Source organism: Pogona vitticeps, chromosome 2, assembly GCF_051106095.1.
Source record: "Pogona vitticeps strain Pit_001003342236 chromosome 2, PviZW2.1, whole genome shotgun sequence".
NCBI lineage: Eukaryota > Metazoa > Chordata > Lepidosauria > Squamata > Agamidae > Pogona > Pogona vitticeps.
Window position 1 is genome coordinate 115083440 of NC_135784.1, and position 15889 is coordinate 115099328.

Below are 15889 nucleotides of genomic sequence, written 5' to 3' on the forward strand. Positions count from 1 at the left end.
GCAAGACAAGGTAGTTCTTCATTAAGTCAGCAGAAGTAATCTGCAGATTGCGTTGTAAATGAGTGATTAACAACACAGAGTAGAAGAGTCAAGTGAAAGCTCAGCCGATTCAGCTTACCAGCTGTATGGAATGTTTATGTGGGATTCCAAAATACCAAATGGAGTATATTATAGCTGTAAAAGAATATTATTTTAGGTGTTGTTTTTTCCATAGAAAATTATTGAAAATACTAAGGTGCATTTAGTTTAAGTTCATATGTGATGCTATTTCTAATCAGGGTCCAGAATATGCTGCTATTATTATTATTATTATTATTATTATTATTATTATTATTATTATTATTATTATTATTATTATTATTATTGGGTGCAACAAGGGCATATTCCCATTTCAGCAAGGACTGGCATTAAGCACCTTCAACTTGACACCTCTTCTTTCTTTTGGAATATTTTAACAGCTACATAAAGTGATGTGGTTGTTTATAGACACTAGCATATATTAAAAAACAAATGTTTTTTAAAGCAAAAAATAATTCTTGTCAGTATTGATGATTGGGGGAAGGGGAATTAATACATTAATTCTGCACATTGTAGTGTTAGGATGAATCATGCAGTCTGTGAGAACTTTGTGTTCTAGCATCTGATTGTTCTGCTCCAAACTGTAAGCAAGGGAGCATAATTCACATGTAGAGGGGAATAATCATGTTTCAAAAAGGGGATGGCAGACCCCTTTTCTGTTACTGCTGATCAGCAACGGATCAGATTGATGTCTGTAATGCCAGAGACACCTTAAGACTAGAGATCTGTGGCAAGTTAACAGGTGGTATATAAATAGAAGCACCACCGTCAAGAACAACTGGTGTCAACTGAAGTGAAAGTAGCAATTCCACTCTTCTGGTGTGAAAGAATCAGTCTCTGTATCCTCCATTATTTTATTTCGTTTCTCCTTTTGGCTTTTATATACACCCGTATATATGGGAATAAGAATAGTTATACAAGGATCAAAATAAAATGTTGAAACAAAAAAGATGTTTAAGGAATGATGAGCCAGTCATGTTATTCTGGCCTTCTGCTTAAATTTACCCCTGTCAGGACAAAAAATCTTGTATTTTCAAGCATTACATTTATTTTCTGTAATGCTTAGGAACTTGTCATGCTGGCAGTAATCTGGGAAAATGAATACTTCACTGAAGAAGTGCTAGGTTCTCTGGAAGGAATGCTTTCACCGGAGACATCTTTTAAACGAAAGAGGCTGACTTTAGCCTCTTTAATGTTTTTTCCCCTTTTCTTTTGAAGGTAAGTTCCATCCCTAATAGTTCATTAAATCAGTGCAGTTGCACACAGCAGCCAAAACTACAAGAACAAAAAAAAAAAAAAAAAAAAAAAAAAAAATTAAATGGTAAATGTTCAGAGAAAGCTCAAGGATAATTTTTATGACTTGTGAAAAAAGGAGGACAGTTATAAAATAGGATTTTTTAAAAAAAAAAAAAAAGACTGCACTGTGGACTTGTGGCACCGAAACAAACATGTAAATAAAGAAACACAGTTAACTGGGAGGGGGCAGGCACAATTCAGGCTGAGCTACGAAGTTACAACTGCTGCCAAAAGGATGAGCAGTATCAGTGTCACCACTGGGTCAGGAACCAGGTCATTTATATCCTCCAACTCTTTCTTTTGTACCAGAGACACTCTGCTGATAGTTGAGCAGAATGGCTTGGATCATCAAGCCAAGTAAGCGGCCACTTAATTTGCCCCCAACATGGGTATGAGTTATTACTAGGGAGTCATAACCCTCATGTCCATTACTTGTAACCATGCTGTAGTCTGCCTGCATAGCTTTGTCTCATTTAAGGGTATGGCTGCATAGTCTTTTCTAGTGGTGTACAAATGGCAGAAGTATCACAAGTGTCCACAAACAAATGGACAATTTAAGGATAGATAGCAGGGGTTAGGAGATTGTAAGGAATGAAAAAGAGATTCAATCTTTATTGCCTAAAGATAAAGGTTCCCCTTGACATTTTAGTCAGTCGTGTCCGACTCTAGGGGGCGGTGTTCATCCCATTTTCGAGCCGTAAAGCCAGCGTTTGTCCGAAGAAAGTTTCCGTTGTCACATGGCCAGCGCGACTTAGACCCGGAACGCTGTTTACCTTCCCACCGAGGTGGTACCTATTTATCTACTCGCCTTTACATGCTTTCGAACTGCTAGGTTGGCAAGGACTTGGGACAAAGCGACGGGAGCTCACTCCGCCACGTGGATTCGATCTTATGACTGCTAGTCCTCTGACCCTGCAGTACACAAAGGCTTCTGCGGTTTAGCCCGCAGTGCCACCACGTCCAAAATGTGTAGTCACACCCTTACTTTGTGATTCAAGCAAACACAAAGTGTACCCCAAGGCTCTTATAATATTGGACCCTGGAGTGGGAACAGGAAATGTATTTATTTACATTATTGCTTGAAAACAGACTTTATTATCCTCTTGTAATTTATTGATTAGTTTTCAAAGTTTTTTCAAAGTTTTCTGGTACCTAGCTGGCACCAAACCAGAGAAACTGCAAAGGCAGAGTGGATGACAAAATTGGAGTGTACGGTGGTAGCAACAAAAGCACTTTGAAATATCTAGCATTTGCCAAGTAAATAGATGGTGCTGGACCTGTCCAGATCCCATATACACCAACAAAATGCTTTTTAATATTCTTGCTCCTGAGGGAGCTAGGAAAAGCAAATAAAGCCACCGTGCAATATGTTACTTTTCTTCCTGTCTCCATGCTCAAAAGCACTGGAATAAAAGAGTCCTGGAAAGACCATTCATTGTAATTAGAAGAAATTAAACTGTACCCATCCCACTCTCTAGCCTGGCTCTTTCCTTAGGTGGACAACTCAGAGAGAGGTACCAGTTTTGGAGGCCTCTGTACACCCACTGCAGCCAAGCAAAGCTCTGGTTCAGATTCAGGCTGATTTAGAGAAGCTCCACTTTGATCTGGACATTTTCTGAATTTCCAAATCAGCTTGATTTCAGGGGCAATCACATTACCAGATTAGGTTAGGCATCCTTCAGTCTCGAGAGACTATGGTAACGTGCTCTGTATGGAAGGCTTGGAACAGAGTCTAGTGTGGCTGAGGAGGCCAATTCGAGAGGGACAATTCCTTCCACACTGAAGACAAGTACAATCTGTTCTCTGTCCAACTCCCTGATTTTGCTGCTTTCGGGACTGCCTCTTCACCTCAGCCTGCTGGACAAGGGTCTCTTCAAATTGGGAGAGGTTGTGATGCACCACCTGCCTCAACTGTGGAAAATACTAGAGGTTTGTGATAGATTCATTTGCATATTTCACCTGTCAATTCATCACGCAATGGGTCCCCCCTTCCCCAATTCATAGCTTTTCCTTTCCAACAAGAATCATCTACTTTTTAAATTCTCAAATATTTTTGAATCAATTCAAGCACTAATTGCTTGAATCAATGCAGAAAGGGAGGACAAGGGATCAACATGCACACACCCAAAGTACTGTCCTACCTCCCCTCTCACTTTTTATCTTATTAAGGTATGAGTACAAACACACAGAGGGCAGCACCAACAACTCCTGCCCAGCAAAGCAGGGCCTTTCTTTCTAGTTCATTCTCCTGGGCAACAATTCTGTTCTTTTACTTTTTTTTTTTTAACATCTTAGCATGTGTAAAGCCCCATATCAGAAGCTGACAATTGGGGGGAAACACCTCTCATTTCCTGTTTGAGTAGCTCCACCTGCAGGGCAGCAGGTATAACTGCAAGCAGTTCAATTCAAGTGTGGCCACTTAAACCAAACTACCTGTAATCTAAATTCCTGGTGTGACTTCACAGGAGTGAGTGTGCATTTCCTTTGCTGTGTAGTCACACCCTTACTTTGTGATTCAAGCAAACACAAAGTGCACCCCAAGGCTCTTATAATATTGGATCCTGGAGTGGGAACAGGAAATGTATTTATTTACATTATTGCTTGAAAACAGGCTTTATTATCCTCTTGTAATTTATTGATTAGTTTTCAAAGTTTTTCTAATGGAGAGATTGTAAAACACTTAGACATTGTTACAGATGTTCATTTGTTTTTGCATCTTTCAAAACTGAACTGGTGTTTTCTTAAATATTGAATGGGAAAATGAGAAGTTTATTGTATTCTCCCTAATTATTCACACTGCCTCCTTCTGAAATTACTGTTGCTGGTGTCATATGATGTTAGTCAACTCAGGGTCTCCTTTGGAGGGGAAAGCAACATATGAACTAAAGGAGTGAGCAAATGTCTTCTGGATGTCAAAAAGGTAAGGAAGTCAATCACATCAGCATCGTATCATAAGTTATTTCTGCTGTCTGTAAGAGAAGCTACTGTGTTGCATACTGAGAGATTTAGAGAAATTCTTGGAAGCATGATTCACAGCAAACGGGACAAAACATTTAATATTTGGTTACTAAATCACAGGAAGTATATTGTGTATTACTACCAAAAGAAAAAGGACAGGATGAAATGTCCCCCATTTCCATATAATGTTCCCTATTTCCATATAAAATACAAATCATTATATCTTGTGCCCAAGACAGCACAAGATATATTCATACTGAAACATCGAAAAAATATTTTCAAATATAAGAACTAGCACTGGAGAAAAATGCAAATATACAGTGAGGCAACTTGGTCTCTTGACTGCTGTCATGGAAATAAGTGAACTTGTGCATTAATTTAAAAAAACAAATATTTCAGCCAATCCTTAATTTTTATTAAGAATTTACGAGTTCAAGGTCATTCACTAAAAAACCAAGTTTACAATATTAGCCTTACTGGGGATACCACCACTGCAACAGAATATAGATAGAAGCACAGATCTGCCACCTGACATATAATATAGAGGGACGACTGTGGAAATCAGGCTAAGTGTATGACATCCATGTCATATCATGTTCCACGCATTGTAGCAGGAGTACGTTTACTCCAGTGACCTGCTTTATGCCCAGGATTCCCAGAAGGTTTAGCTAGTAAACACCCCACAGATTAACAAGCATTCTTTCATCTATAGTCCGATACAATATTCTAGACAGCAGATTTAGTAACATAGCAAATATTTTCATTATTTGCTATTTTGTTACTATTATTTGATTTAAAAAAATTAGTAACCTAATAGCAAATAATACTTTGATTTAAAAAGAGAGAGAGAAAGGAGTAACCAATTGGGTTTGTGTACTTTCCAACTTCCCACATGCCAGTCCTCATCTCTGTTTTAGAACCTTGTTTGTCCACTTGCTGGGAAAACACTCCTCTTCTGAATGATTTATTCACAGGTCTGATACATCAAACTGTCGCTCACCAGTATGTTTCACATCTTCATGCTGCTTGGGCTTGTACTGTATAACATGGTTAAAAAAAAAGAGAGAGGATGTCAGCAGGTTCCTTTCCCCATTGATCTTGCTGTGACGAAAAACTGTACATTAAATCCGGGCATTGATCCTGAACTCATCAGCTTCTTATCTTCAAATGCTTTTGTCTGGCTTAAATTTCTGTTTGTCTGGGGAGTTGAAATGGATGGGGCAAGAGCCATTTTAGAGGCGCTTTGAATTATGCAACCTCCTGCTCCCATGTTTTTTGCCCTTTAACTGAAATCCCACATTTACATACAAAATATAAAGCATTTCCAGGTTATTTTAAGAGCTCAGTCAATACAGATTGGTGGGATCCCACAGCATCTTCCACTTCTCTTTTTAATACATCAGAAAAAAGGAAGATGTGGCTAACTTTAAAAAGGACTAGGTCAAGGCTCACAAATCACTTCTTCCCAGAATTGAATTCGATCCAAGGGGGGATGGGTACATCGAGCACACCCACCCACACAAGGGAAGAAACAAACACTGGGTTTAGAGTAAGAGACATTTGACTGTATTTCTCATCATGGATCAGAACTCTTCAGTACATGAAGTCTAACCTGGAAGTAGCTACAGCTAAGAACATCCTGAGTCATGGTGCTATTTTTTCATGGAATCATAGAATAATTGAGTTGGAAGGGGCCTATAAGGACATCTGGTGCTCTGGTCCATGGGATCATGAAGAATCAGACATGACTAAACAACAACATAAGGACATCATAGCTGTTGTGCATCAATTTCTATATTTAATATGATGACTTCCAAAGAATATTTTAAAAGCATTATCTTGTCTTTGACCACCCACCTAATGGATTCATATTGTCCACTCTATATTTTTATAGTGGCAAACCTGATATTTTTGAGGAGCTATAAATGCAGTAAAACGTGTGGCAGAAGGCAGCAAATCAATGCATAAGATTATAATTACTAAGGCTGTTTGCTCCTAGTACAAGAAAATTTAGTTCTTGCCAAGACTTCTCATGAGGTCATACAAGGTTTTTTGCTTATTAAGGAAAGAAGTCATGAAACAGGTGGGGATAAACTCTCTCCATTCCTTCAAGCTGTTCAGTTTTTATACAACTTGATAATAAATTTATGGCTACAATCTTTTATGCATTCACTAGAGGCTAAGTGCCAAACCAGAGGCTGATTTTGTCCCTTGCAGCGTGACTAGAATGACCCCCTTTCCCTTACTCATGCACAGCTGGAACCTTTTGTTAAACATCTGCATCAGGATGTCCCTGTGATCCTGAAGAGAGCATCTTTCCTTCCCCACAAGCTGTTTTCCAAGTAGTATAACTACTCTCTGCTTATTGCAAAATGACAGACACCGCTGCATGCTACTTCTCAAGCAAACCTCTACTGTGGCCTTTTAGAAGTGCAATCCTATGTATATCTACCGAGAAAAAAAATCCAATTGCTTTCAGTATGGCTCAAAGCCAAGGTAAGTTTATACAGGACTGCAGCTTTACAGTAAAAGTATATATAAATCATGAGAAATCTCTAGACTGGAGTGGGGAGTACTGGAATAATTCCAAAGTGTGGGTGGGATTGACATGAGGTACTGTGTGTCCCTGAAAATAAGACAGGTTCTCATATTAATTTTTGTTCCAAAAAACGCATTAGGGCTAATTTTCAGGGGATGTTTTATTTTACAATCACGTCATCATCTTCTGGTTGCTGTACAATGGTGGAGGGCGGAGTTTCACTTAACTAGGGCTTATTTTTGGGGTAGGGCTTATATTACGAGCATCCTGAAAAATCATACTAGGGCTTATTTTCAGGTTAGGTCTTATTTTGGGGAAAACAGGGTAGATTTTGAACGTTCTGATTTTGACATGTTCAAAAGAGATGTATGCTGTAAGCCAGTACAACCTAAACAGTGTGTACGTATTTGCCCTTCCGAAACCAAGCTGCATTTCCACTAAAAGAGATGGGGGGGGGGTGCCTGATGCTGCATAGGAAATGTAGTAATCCTCATATCTTCCCAATATGCCTACAAAAAGACAGCTTCATTCCTCTGGGGCTCAGACCTCATTCCTCAGGTCAACACAGAGAATTACGACTTGTGCATCATTCCAACTTAATTAGCCAAATGATTTGGGTTAAAATACCTCTAGGTTAAATGAAGGGCAGTACACTACAATGGAATATTGTGTCCTAATGTTCACCATAATCTGACTATATAAAAATGCCCAGGTAGCACTGTTAACACACAGTTGCTGTTGCCCATCTCACATGAAATTGCCAAGATAAAGCTAAGCTGCAGCTAAGATAAAACTACACTGCATAACTTCCTTGGGAGTTGTCCTGTAGTACAATCCGAGACAACGAACAAAGGCCAAAAAAGACTTTGTGTGTTACTTTAATATACAGGTGGCTGTGCTGGAAACATGTTGTGTGGACAAAACTGGGACATATCAAAGGGGCAGTGCAAAGATACGCTTCCTCAGAAAGGTTTCCAAGGCCAGGTCTCCTCTGTCCGTTTTCATATTTTCATTGCACCAGGCAACAACATCTGATTTGCATGAGGAGACATGCAATAGCCATCTGCACTCATGAGCAACTAACTGCATGCATAAGTTGCTGAGGCACCACTATCAAATCAAGCCCCATAGTCCTCTCTGAACTGAAACCCTTTTACTCACAATTGTTTTGAAAATCTGGTTCATTTTCTTCTTTTTTAGGGTTTTTCTGTCTGATTCCAAGATAGGAGGAATGCTTGCCTGGCTCATCCTCTGGGATCCATTTGTTTCTTCAGATGCGGGGTAGCACACGGACATAGTTAGCCCTTTAAAAAAAACAACAACAGTGTATATTCATAATAAAGTTCATAAGAAAATAGAAAGGCATAGTGCATATCAGTGCGTTCTCCCACAATCTGACAGGATAGCTTCTAGAAACAGTTTAACTGCATACCTAAAAACCTGCATCTCACTAAGTACTTATTTTTTTCCACAAAAGTTCCAAGTATGAATTATAAAATCATCGAGATGGAAGGGGCCCAAAAGGCCATCAGTCCAACCCTCTGCTCAATACAGGAATCCAAGTGAAAGTCTTTCTGACAAATGCCTGCCTAGCTTTCTCTTGAATGCTTCCAGCACTGGAGAAATCCCCACCTCCCATGGTAAATGGTTTCATTTTTGTATTGCTGTAACAGGTAGGGTGTTTTTCCTGACATTCAACCTTCCTGCAGCTTGAGCCCATTATTATGTCCTGCATTCTGGGATGATTGAGAACAGATCCTGTCCTTTCTCTATATGACATCCTTTCAGGTATTTGAAGAGTCTTTATATAAGTGGCGTATTGTAAGCAGATACTGCAACTAAAACCAACTTGAGTATCTGTGGTGAATCTAGAGTATTGTAGCACTACCAACTAGGATGATAAAAATCACCCACTCTCAATTTTGTTGCACTTCTCTGAATCCCAAATGTATTTTTCTGGTTGTTGCTTTATATTAAGATGTGCTATTTGAGGTTTCTTTTCCTTTCCACACCAAAAATCATACACATTTTTGTGCATGCTTCCAAATGGAAGCACGCCTCTGGAACAATCTTCCTCCAGAGATTCATGCGGCCCCTTCACTGAATATCTTTAAAAACCAATTAAAAACATGGATGTTCACACAGGCCTTCCCCCCAGTTAATATTTGATTTTTTTCTTCTTTATTTATTACAGTGGTGCTTCGCTTAACGAGCGCACCGTTTAACGACGAATCCGCATAGCGACACATTTTTTGCAGTCGCAAAAAGGATCGCATTGTGATGTTTTATATGGCAAAACATCACTTTGCGGTAATCAGTAAGAGTTTCGCTTACAGATTATTGCATAACGATGTTTTAAAAACAGCTGATCGGCGGTTCCAAAATGGGTGCTGGAAAAAAATGGCCACCAGCAGCGTTTTCGTGCCCTTTCCTCACTTACTGGGCAGTGAAAATGGCGGCCAGATGGAGGATTTCCACATAGCGGTGAGTTTTTCCCCATAGGAACACATTAAACGTGTTTTAATGCGTTCCTATGGGGTTTTTTTCCCCGCATAGCGACGAATCCGGATAGAGACTATTTTTTCAGCACGGATTATCGTCGCTATGCGGGGCATCACTGTATTTTTTTTCCATCTTGAATAATTTGTTAGATGATATAATAATTTTTGTGTTATATTTATATGTCGTTTTATGTATGTACAGTGGACCCTCGACTTACAGACGGCTCGACTTACAGACTTTTTGAGTTACAGACTTCTCTGGCAGCAAAATTTAGGTTCGACTTGCAGCCTGAGAATCGACCTACAGACCAGAGAAAAACCAAAATGGAACAAAAATGGCCAGTTACGGGATTAATCGGTTTCCAATGTATTATAGGTCAATGGAGACTCGACCTACAGACTTTTCGACCTGCAGCTACCATTCCAATACGGATTAATTCCTTAAGTAGAGGGTCCACTGCATTTGGAAGCCACCTAGAGTGGTCGTAAGACCAGATGGGGCAGGAAATAAATAAATAAATAAATAAATAAATAAATAAATAAATAAATAAATAAATAAATAAATAAATAAATAAATGTGTGCCATTTATTTATTTATTTAATTCACCTTTCCCCTCTAAGTTCAGTGTTCTTCCTATTAATTAGACATTGGTTTTGTGATTTAAAAAAATCACTATATGCACTTTAGCTATTCCCATTCTTAAATAAATGCATTGTTTCATATACACATTATTTCCCCAAAATGATTTCAGTCTTGTGTAACTTTTTGAGATGCATCTCAGGTGACAATTTTTATTGATAGCATCACATCCAGTGGCATCCTTTTCCATCCCTACTTCAGACTGCGAGTACACATTCATCTTTCTGTACAAACATATCTCTGTCTAAAACGCTACATCTCAGCTATTCTTCAGGTCTGGCATAACATCTTGGGCAAAGGTGGGCTCTGGTAGTAGTGACACAACCAATGCAAAACAGGGAACGTAAGGGGCAGGAGGAGTATCATAGTCCCTCTGTGAAGCTCGACATAGCCTTCATCTCCTTCTATACAGGTACATTAAAAAGTCCTTGCATCATTAAAATATATTATTATTTAATTTTCAAAATGCTACTAGTAACACATTGTCATTTTATACATGAATGCATATTGTGTCATATGGGGATGTGGTGGCGCTGCGGGTTAAACCGCAGTGCTGCAAGGTCAGAAGACCAGCAGTCGTAAGATCGAATCCATGCGACGGAGTGAGCTCCCATCGCTTGTCCCAGCTCCTGCCAACCTAGCAGTTTGAAAGCATGTAAAAATGCGAGTAGATAAATAGGTACCACCACGGTGGGAAGGTAACGGCGTTCCATGTCTAGTCATGCTGGCCACGTGACCACAGAAACTGTCTACGGACAAACGCTGGCTCTACAGCTTAGAGACGGACACGACTGGACTAAATGTCAAGGGGAACCTTTACCTTTATTGTGTCATATATATACTCCACATAATCACTGCACCTATTCAAGCAAACATATTCAGTTGGCATTTAGAAGAATGAAAACCAGATACAAAGACTTTTCAGTATTCCCTCATATAATGAGAGAAATACTGCAGAAACTTTCCATGGTGAAGCCATCAAATACATCCTTATGTAAAATGAAATGCATCCCAAGATCCTTATGAAATAATTTGATCTGATGATCCCTGACCTATTCACAGAATCCCGTAGAGCTGGCATACATATTTGCAGATCTACTCAGATGTTATGCGTGATCATGGCTGTACCAGGTTATGCAGGGCAACAGGATGGCTCATTTCACTGTTGTTGCCTGGGAGGTCTCCGTAGAAACCTCTGCAGCAGAAGAAATGGCTAGCTAGCCAGTCCAGCCTTCCACAACTTGGCACCCTCCAGCTGTGTAGGATAGTTGCTCTCATCGTCCCAAGCAAGCCACTCTAGTTGTGAATTGTAATTGTAGTTGGGAATTGTAATCCAGTTTATCTGGACGATACCAGGTTGGGAAAAGCTGACCTAAATCTTGCCATCACCGAAGTGAAGTGTCACAAATATTTCTTCTAAGAATACATTACACAGCTTCCTTGAATTCAGCAACATAAAAAACCCCACTTTTATTTTTCTCCTGGATATCTAGAAGCTGTCCTTCTGAAAGGAAAAGAGAGAACCAGGAACTATGTCCTGAAAAGCATCAATTAATTCAATAAAGAATGTGACATGGACATGTGGCAGATGCAGAAGCAGAATACTTGGCTCCATTCTGCCCTATGATTATGGCATTTATCAGGCATTCATCCTTGTCTCTAAATATAGATGGCCACACGCTCTCCCTTCTTTTCTGATCTGTACTAACTATCTGGTTGCCCAACAAGCTCCCAGTTATTCTTAGCACCAGTGTCAAATTATTTCTGTTCCTACTCTTTGTCTTTTACGCTGCACTACAAGTTCTTGTAAGCAGACATAACATGACATCCAGGCCACACTGACTAATCTTAAGGACTCCCCATACCCAATGTTTGTGTGTTTCCATGTCTGCATGTATGCATGTGCATAAGCATACATATGCAAACACATTTGCCTCAGCACACAAACTAATGCTTCAATAAAAATCATTTTTAAGGAATAGAATGACAGGCAGCATAACAATTAGATGTGTTTAGAAAATACTGCAGAATGTTGTTATGCACCATCAAGATGCCTTCAACTTAGGGAAACCCTACAAATCAGAACTCTCCAAAATAAGAGACCTATAAAAGATTACTCAGCTTTTGTAAACTCAACACTGTGACTTCCTTTATGAAGTCAATCTCAGTTTCAGTTTTCTTATTTTTCTGCTGCCTTCAAATTTTCACAGCATTATTGTATTTTCCAGTGAATCTTGCCTTATCATTGATGTAACCAAAGTAGGACAGCCTCAGTTTCTTCACTTTTGCCTCCAGAGAAAGTTAGGGCTCTAGGACCCAGTTGTTTGTCTTTCTGGCCATCCAGAATATCTGAAAAGCTGTACCTTCCCCCTTGGGTTCACTGCACAGCTTAACGTGCTGAAAGGGTTTGAGCATGTCAGAGAAACCAAGGTTAATTCCATCTCCGTTATGAGTCTGAAGTCCTAGCAAGGTCACTTAAGGTGAAATGTCTACAGCTGAAGCACCAGACTAGGATCCATCCACATTCGTCAGGAGTAATGGCGGCATCAGCAGAAGAGTATGGATAGTTCCAGTGGTGCTAGCAGCAGCAGCAGCTGAAGGTGATGCTGGCAAAGGATCTTTCACAGACCATGGCAGTGAGCCTTAGGCTAGCTTTTGTTAGTACTGCACAGAAGGAAGCAAGGGCAAACCACTTCTGAATGTTTGTTACTTTGAAGCCCCCATGGTAAGACTGCAGAATATATGTCAGGCTACCTCCGATTAATTTGCTTGAAGCTAGAAGTTATTAAAACATTTATATAAAAGCATCAAATATCTATCACAATTTTATTTCTAAAATATGAATAGGTTAATTTTTTAAAAAAATTAACAGTAGGAGCCAATTTTTTAAATTAATGACAGACCAGAAGTGCAGAGTTTTCATTCTCTTATCCTAATTGGTTTACCTGGTATAGTTGGCATGGACCGGCTGGCAAAGCTCATTTGCTTGAGAAGAACAGATGTTTTCTGAGGTACATCCAGATGTTCAGATAGGTTGGTGTCACTCATAAATTCAAATTTTCTTGACAACTGTGTAGCAACAAAAGTACATGGTATTCAGGATGAGAAGAGTAAATTATCCAACTTTAACATTTTTTTTACGAAGAAATACATATGTGGTAAAATTATTACAGCCATTATGTCTTAGTTATGTTGAGTAATATGTATTTTCCCATTTATGAGAAGGGACAGTTCCTGAATTATGGTTCTTCATAAATGAAATTGCTTCTGGTTAACCAAAGAGAATGTAAAATCAATAATTTAATAAGTGAATATCAATAATGTCAACAAGAAATTTCATTGAACAAAGGAGGGCATCCAGAGTTATTAAATTCAGTGGGGTTTTTTTCTCTAGTTGAATTTTGTTGAAATGTCAAGCAAGCACAGTCCAAGTGGAACTTCTGCACAGATTCTCATAAAACAAATGAGATATCCCCAAGGGCACAAAGATGTTTATTGAGTTGTTGGTGTTACGCTACTGGCAAAAAGAAGACACCTCTGTTCTATTCCTTTTAATGGCCAACTACTGCAAAGGAAAGATCATTTACGTGATTTGCTCCCACAACCATTTTCTTTTCTTATATCCATACTCCTTATTTGCCCAACGGAATTCTCCCCCACCCCAGGCTCCAATCATATGCACACTTACCAAGGAGATAAGTCCCCTACACAACATTAGTTAATGGGTTCGGTAACCACTCTGCTTGAAGAATGTCATTTTGTTTGGAAAAGGGGAAATGCTGCTTACCTATAAATTCCCATTCTTGGTGGGGATAAAAATAAATGAGAACTCAGACTTTGTTATGAGTTGGAAATAGCTGCAGTTTTCAGTGCAACTGAAACTATACCACATGCAAGAAAACAGATCTAAGGGCCTAAATCCAAACCCTGATGGTATTGCAGCTGTAGACTAATGTAACTTCTATCTGTTCCCTTTTCTGCCAAAACTTGGCTTGAGAAAGTTTTTTGCCCCCCCCCCCAGTTCATGGGGGAACTGCCATGGGAAGATAACAGATAATCTGCTCATCTTGCTTCCACTGTTCTACCAGTTGAACTCAATGCTACACCCTACCCAAGATCTTCAGAATCGGGATATTTGCTGAAAACAGCTGAAATGTGAGATGCATTTGTTCTACAAGATACCAAACTTGGAACCAGGAAAAATCCAGATGGTCACAACATATAGTTCAGGCTATAACCTTCAATATACTTGATAGGTTTCTAGAAGTCAAGCTGCTGAATTTTCAAATTCTCATTGCCATTCCATATTTCTTTATTTCTTGAAGATATGGCCAAGAAACCTGCACAGCCCTCTGAATCCATTCAACATCTGTTTTTGAAGACATAAACTGACCTTCAGCTATTTGTGTTATCATAATTTCAAAAAAGAGACTTTTAATTTCTGGTGTCTGGAGACATAAAAATATGAATTGTGAATTGGAGATATCTGCAGGTTATATACTTGGTCTTTTATATGACCAGAAAAGGAACTCAAATGACTCCGAGTGTGAGCAAAGAATTATGTCTAGCCTTAACCAACCTATCAATATCTGGCCTTTGGACAGAGTTTTAGCCTGCTTACATTGAGATATTATTCTATCTATTACGCAACCTTCTTGCAAAGGATTTCAGGTCTAATCTGATCTTCATTTAGCTTTCCTTCTGGACAGCAGACTCGATTAGACAAGGTTTCTTTACTAAAGTGTTTTCTCTTTCCCTTTTTTTTAAAAAACAGCTTTAACAATGCTGCTTTTTTAATACTCGAAAACATTTTGTTCTTAGGAACGATGTTATAAAATTTTGTGGTGCAAAGTGATATAACTCAGGCTGATGATATATGAGTATGACTAAAGTGCTCAAAGACAGATGACACAAAAAGGTGCTAATGATACAGTCTGGAGCCTGGAAGTGTTCACAGGGCACAGGTGGCAAATCTACAATGTCCTACCAAGGTCCCCCCTCCCCCCCCCCCGGTTTCACAAGAGTCCGAATGAGCATCTACGACTCCCTTGAAAATATCTCAGCCGGGATTAGAGATCACAGAAGGGCAGCTAGCTGCTTCCCCTTGGATGTCTTTAGTACATCTTCACTCCAATACATCTTTGCCCAAATATTTAAAAAGCCTGCTTCAGGACAGATTTCCAGTCTTTACAATTGTTAAGCACAAGTGTGCAGCTTCATTCATTGAGGTGGTGCAGTCAACTCAAAAGCCACCGCAGGCCACACTGGGCCCAGGGGTGATCTTGGGAACTGCAAAACTGCCCAAGGCACACACAGCTAGCCCATCCCTGTATTACATTGGGCACTAGGGTGTCCTTGTTTTACTGCTCACCAAAAGTGGCCTAACTATGACGTTAGCAATAAAGCAAGCTTTTTGTTTATAAATGACATCTTAATGAGATGCAATGGTGCCCTAGGACACACATGTTGAGTGACCTCTAGCATGTCAGGATTGTAATAAAGTGACCTTTTAGAATAACATACACATTTCATGTCGGGAAGTTCAGAGGCTGCCTTTTCATCAGCAAACACCACACTGCTTCTCTTTCCTCTCCTCTTGCATCTCCTCATCTTCACTTCTGGTTGGGTGCAGGTCAGGCGTACATTCTCATCCGACACTGACTTGGTTGTCTTTGGTGACATGACTTCCAGTTCAAAGCTACAGAGACAAAGTGAAGCAACGCTCACTGAATGACACCACCCAGGTCACTTTCTTATTATACTGAAAGATGCCACAACTCTATTTCATAGAATAACTTTGGATTTTGTCATGTGGATGCAGTTGATATATAGCTTATGGAGGAGGACATAGAATGACAGAGGGGAAAATATGGGGAA

The 15889-nt window shown here is 39.4% G+C and overlaps 1 protein-coding gene across 2 annotated transcripts in view; it reads right to left on the reverse strand.

Annotated features, from left to right (window-relative positions):
• Positions 1-4725: 4725 nt before the first annotated feature.
• Positions 4726-15889, reverse strand: part of DOCK2 (dedicator of cytokinesis 2) — a 386088-nt gene continuing 374924 nt past the window's right edge. For both annotated transcript variants that reach the window (XM_072990261.2, XM_020780495.3), the window contains exons 49-52: positions 15536-15710; positions 12958-13081; positions 8033-8175; positions 4726-5369 (exon numbers count right to left, since the gene is read on the reverse strand). In XM_072990261.2, the coding sequence (XP_072846362.2) occupies positions 5301-5369; positions 8033-8175; positions 12958-13081; positions 15536-15710 (511 nt within the window). In that variant the 3' untranslated portion in view covers positions 4726-5300. The remainder of the gene's footprint in view (positions 5370-8032; positions 8176-12957; positions 13082-15535; positions 15711-15889) is intronic.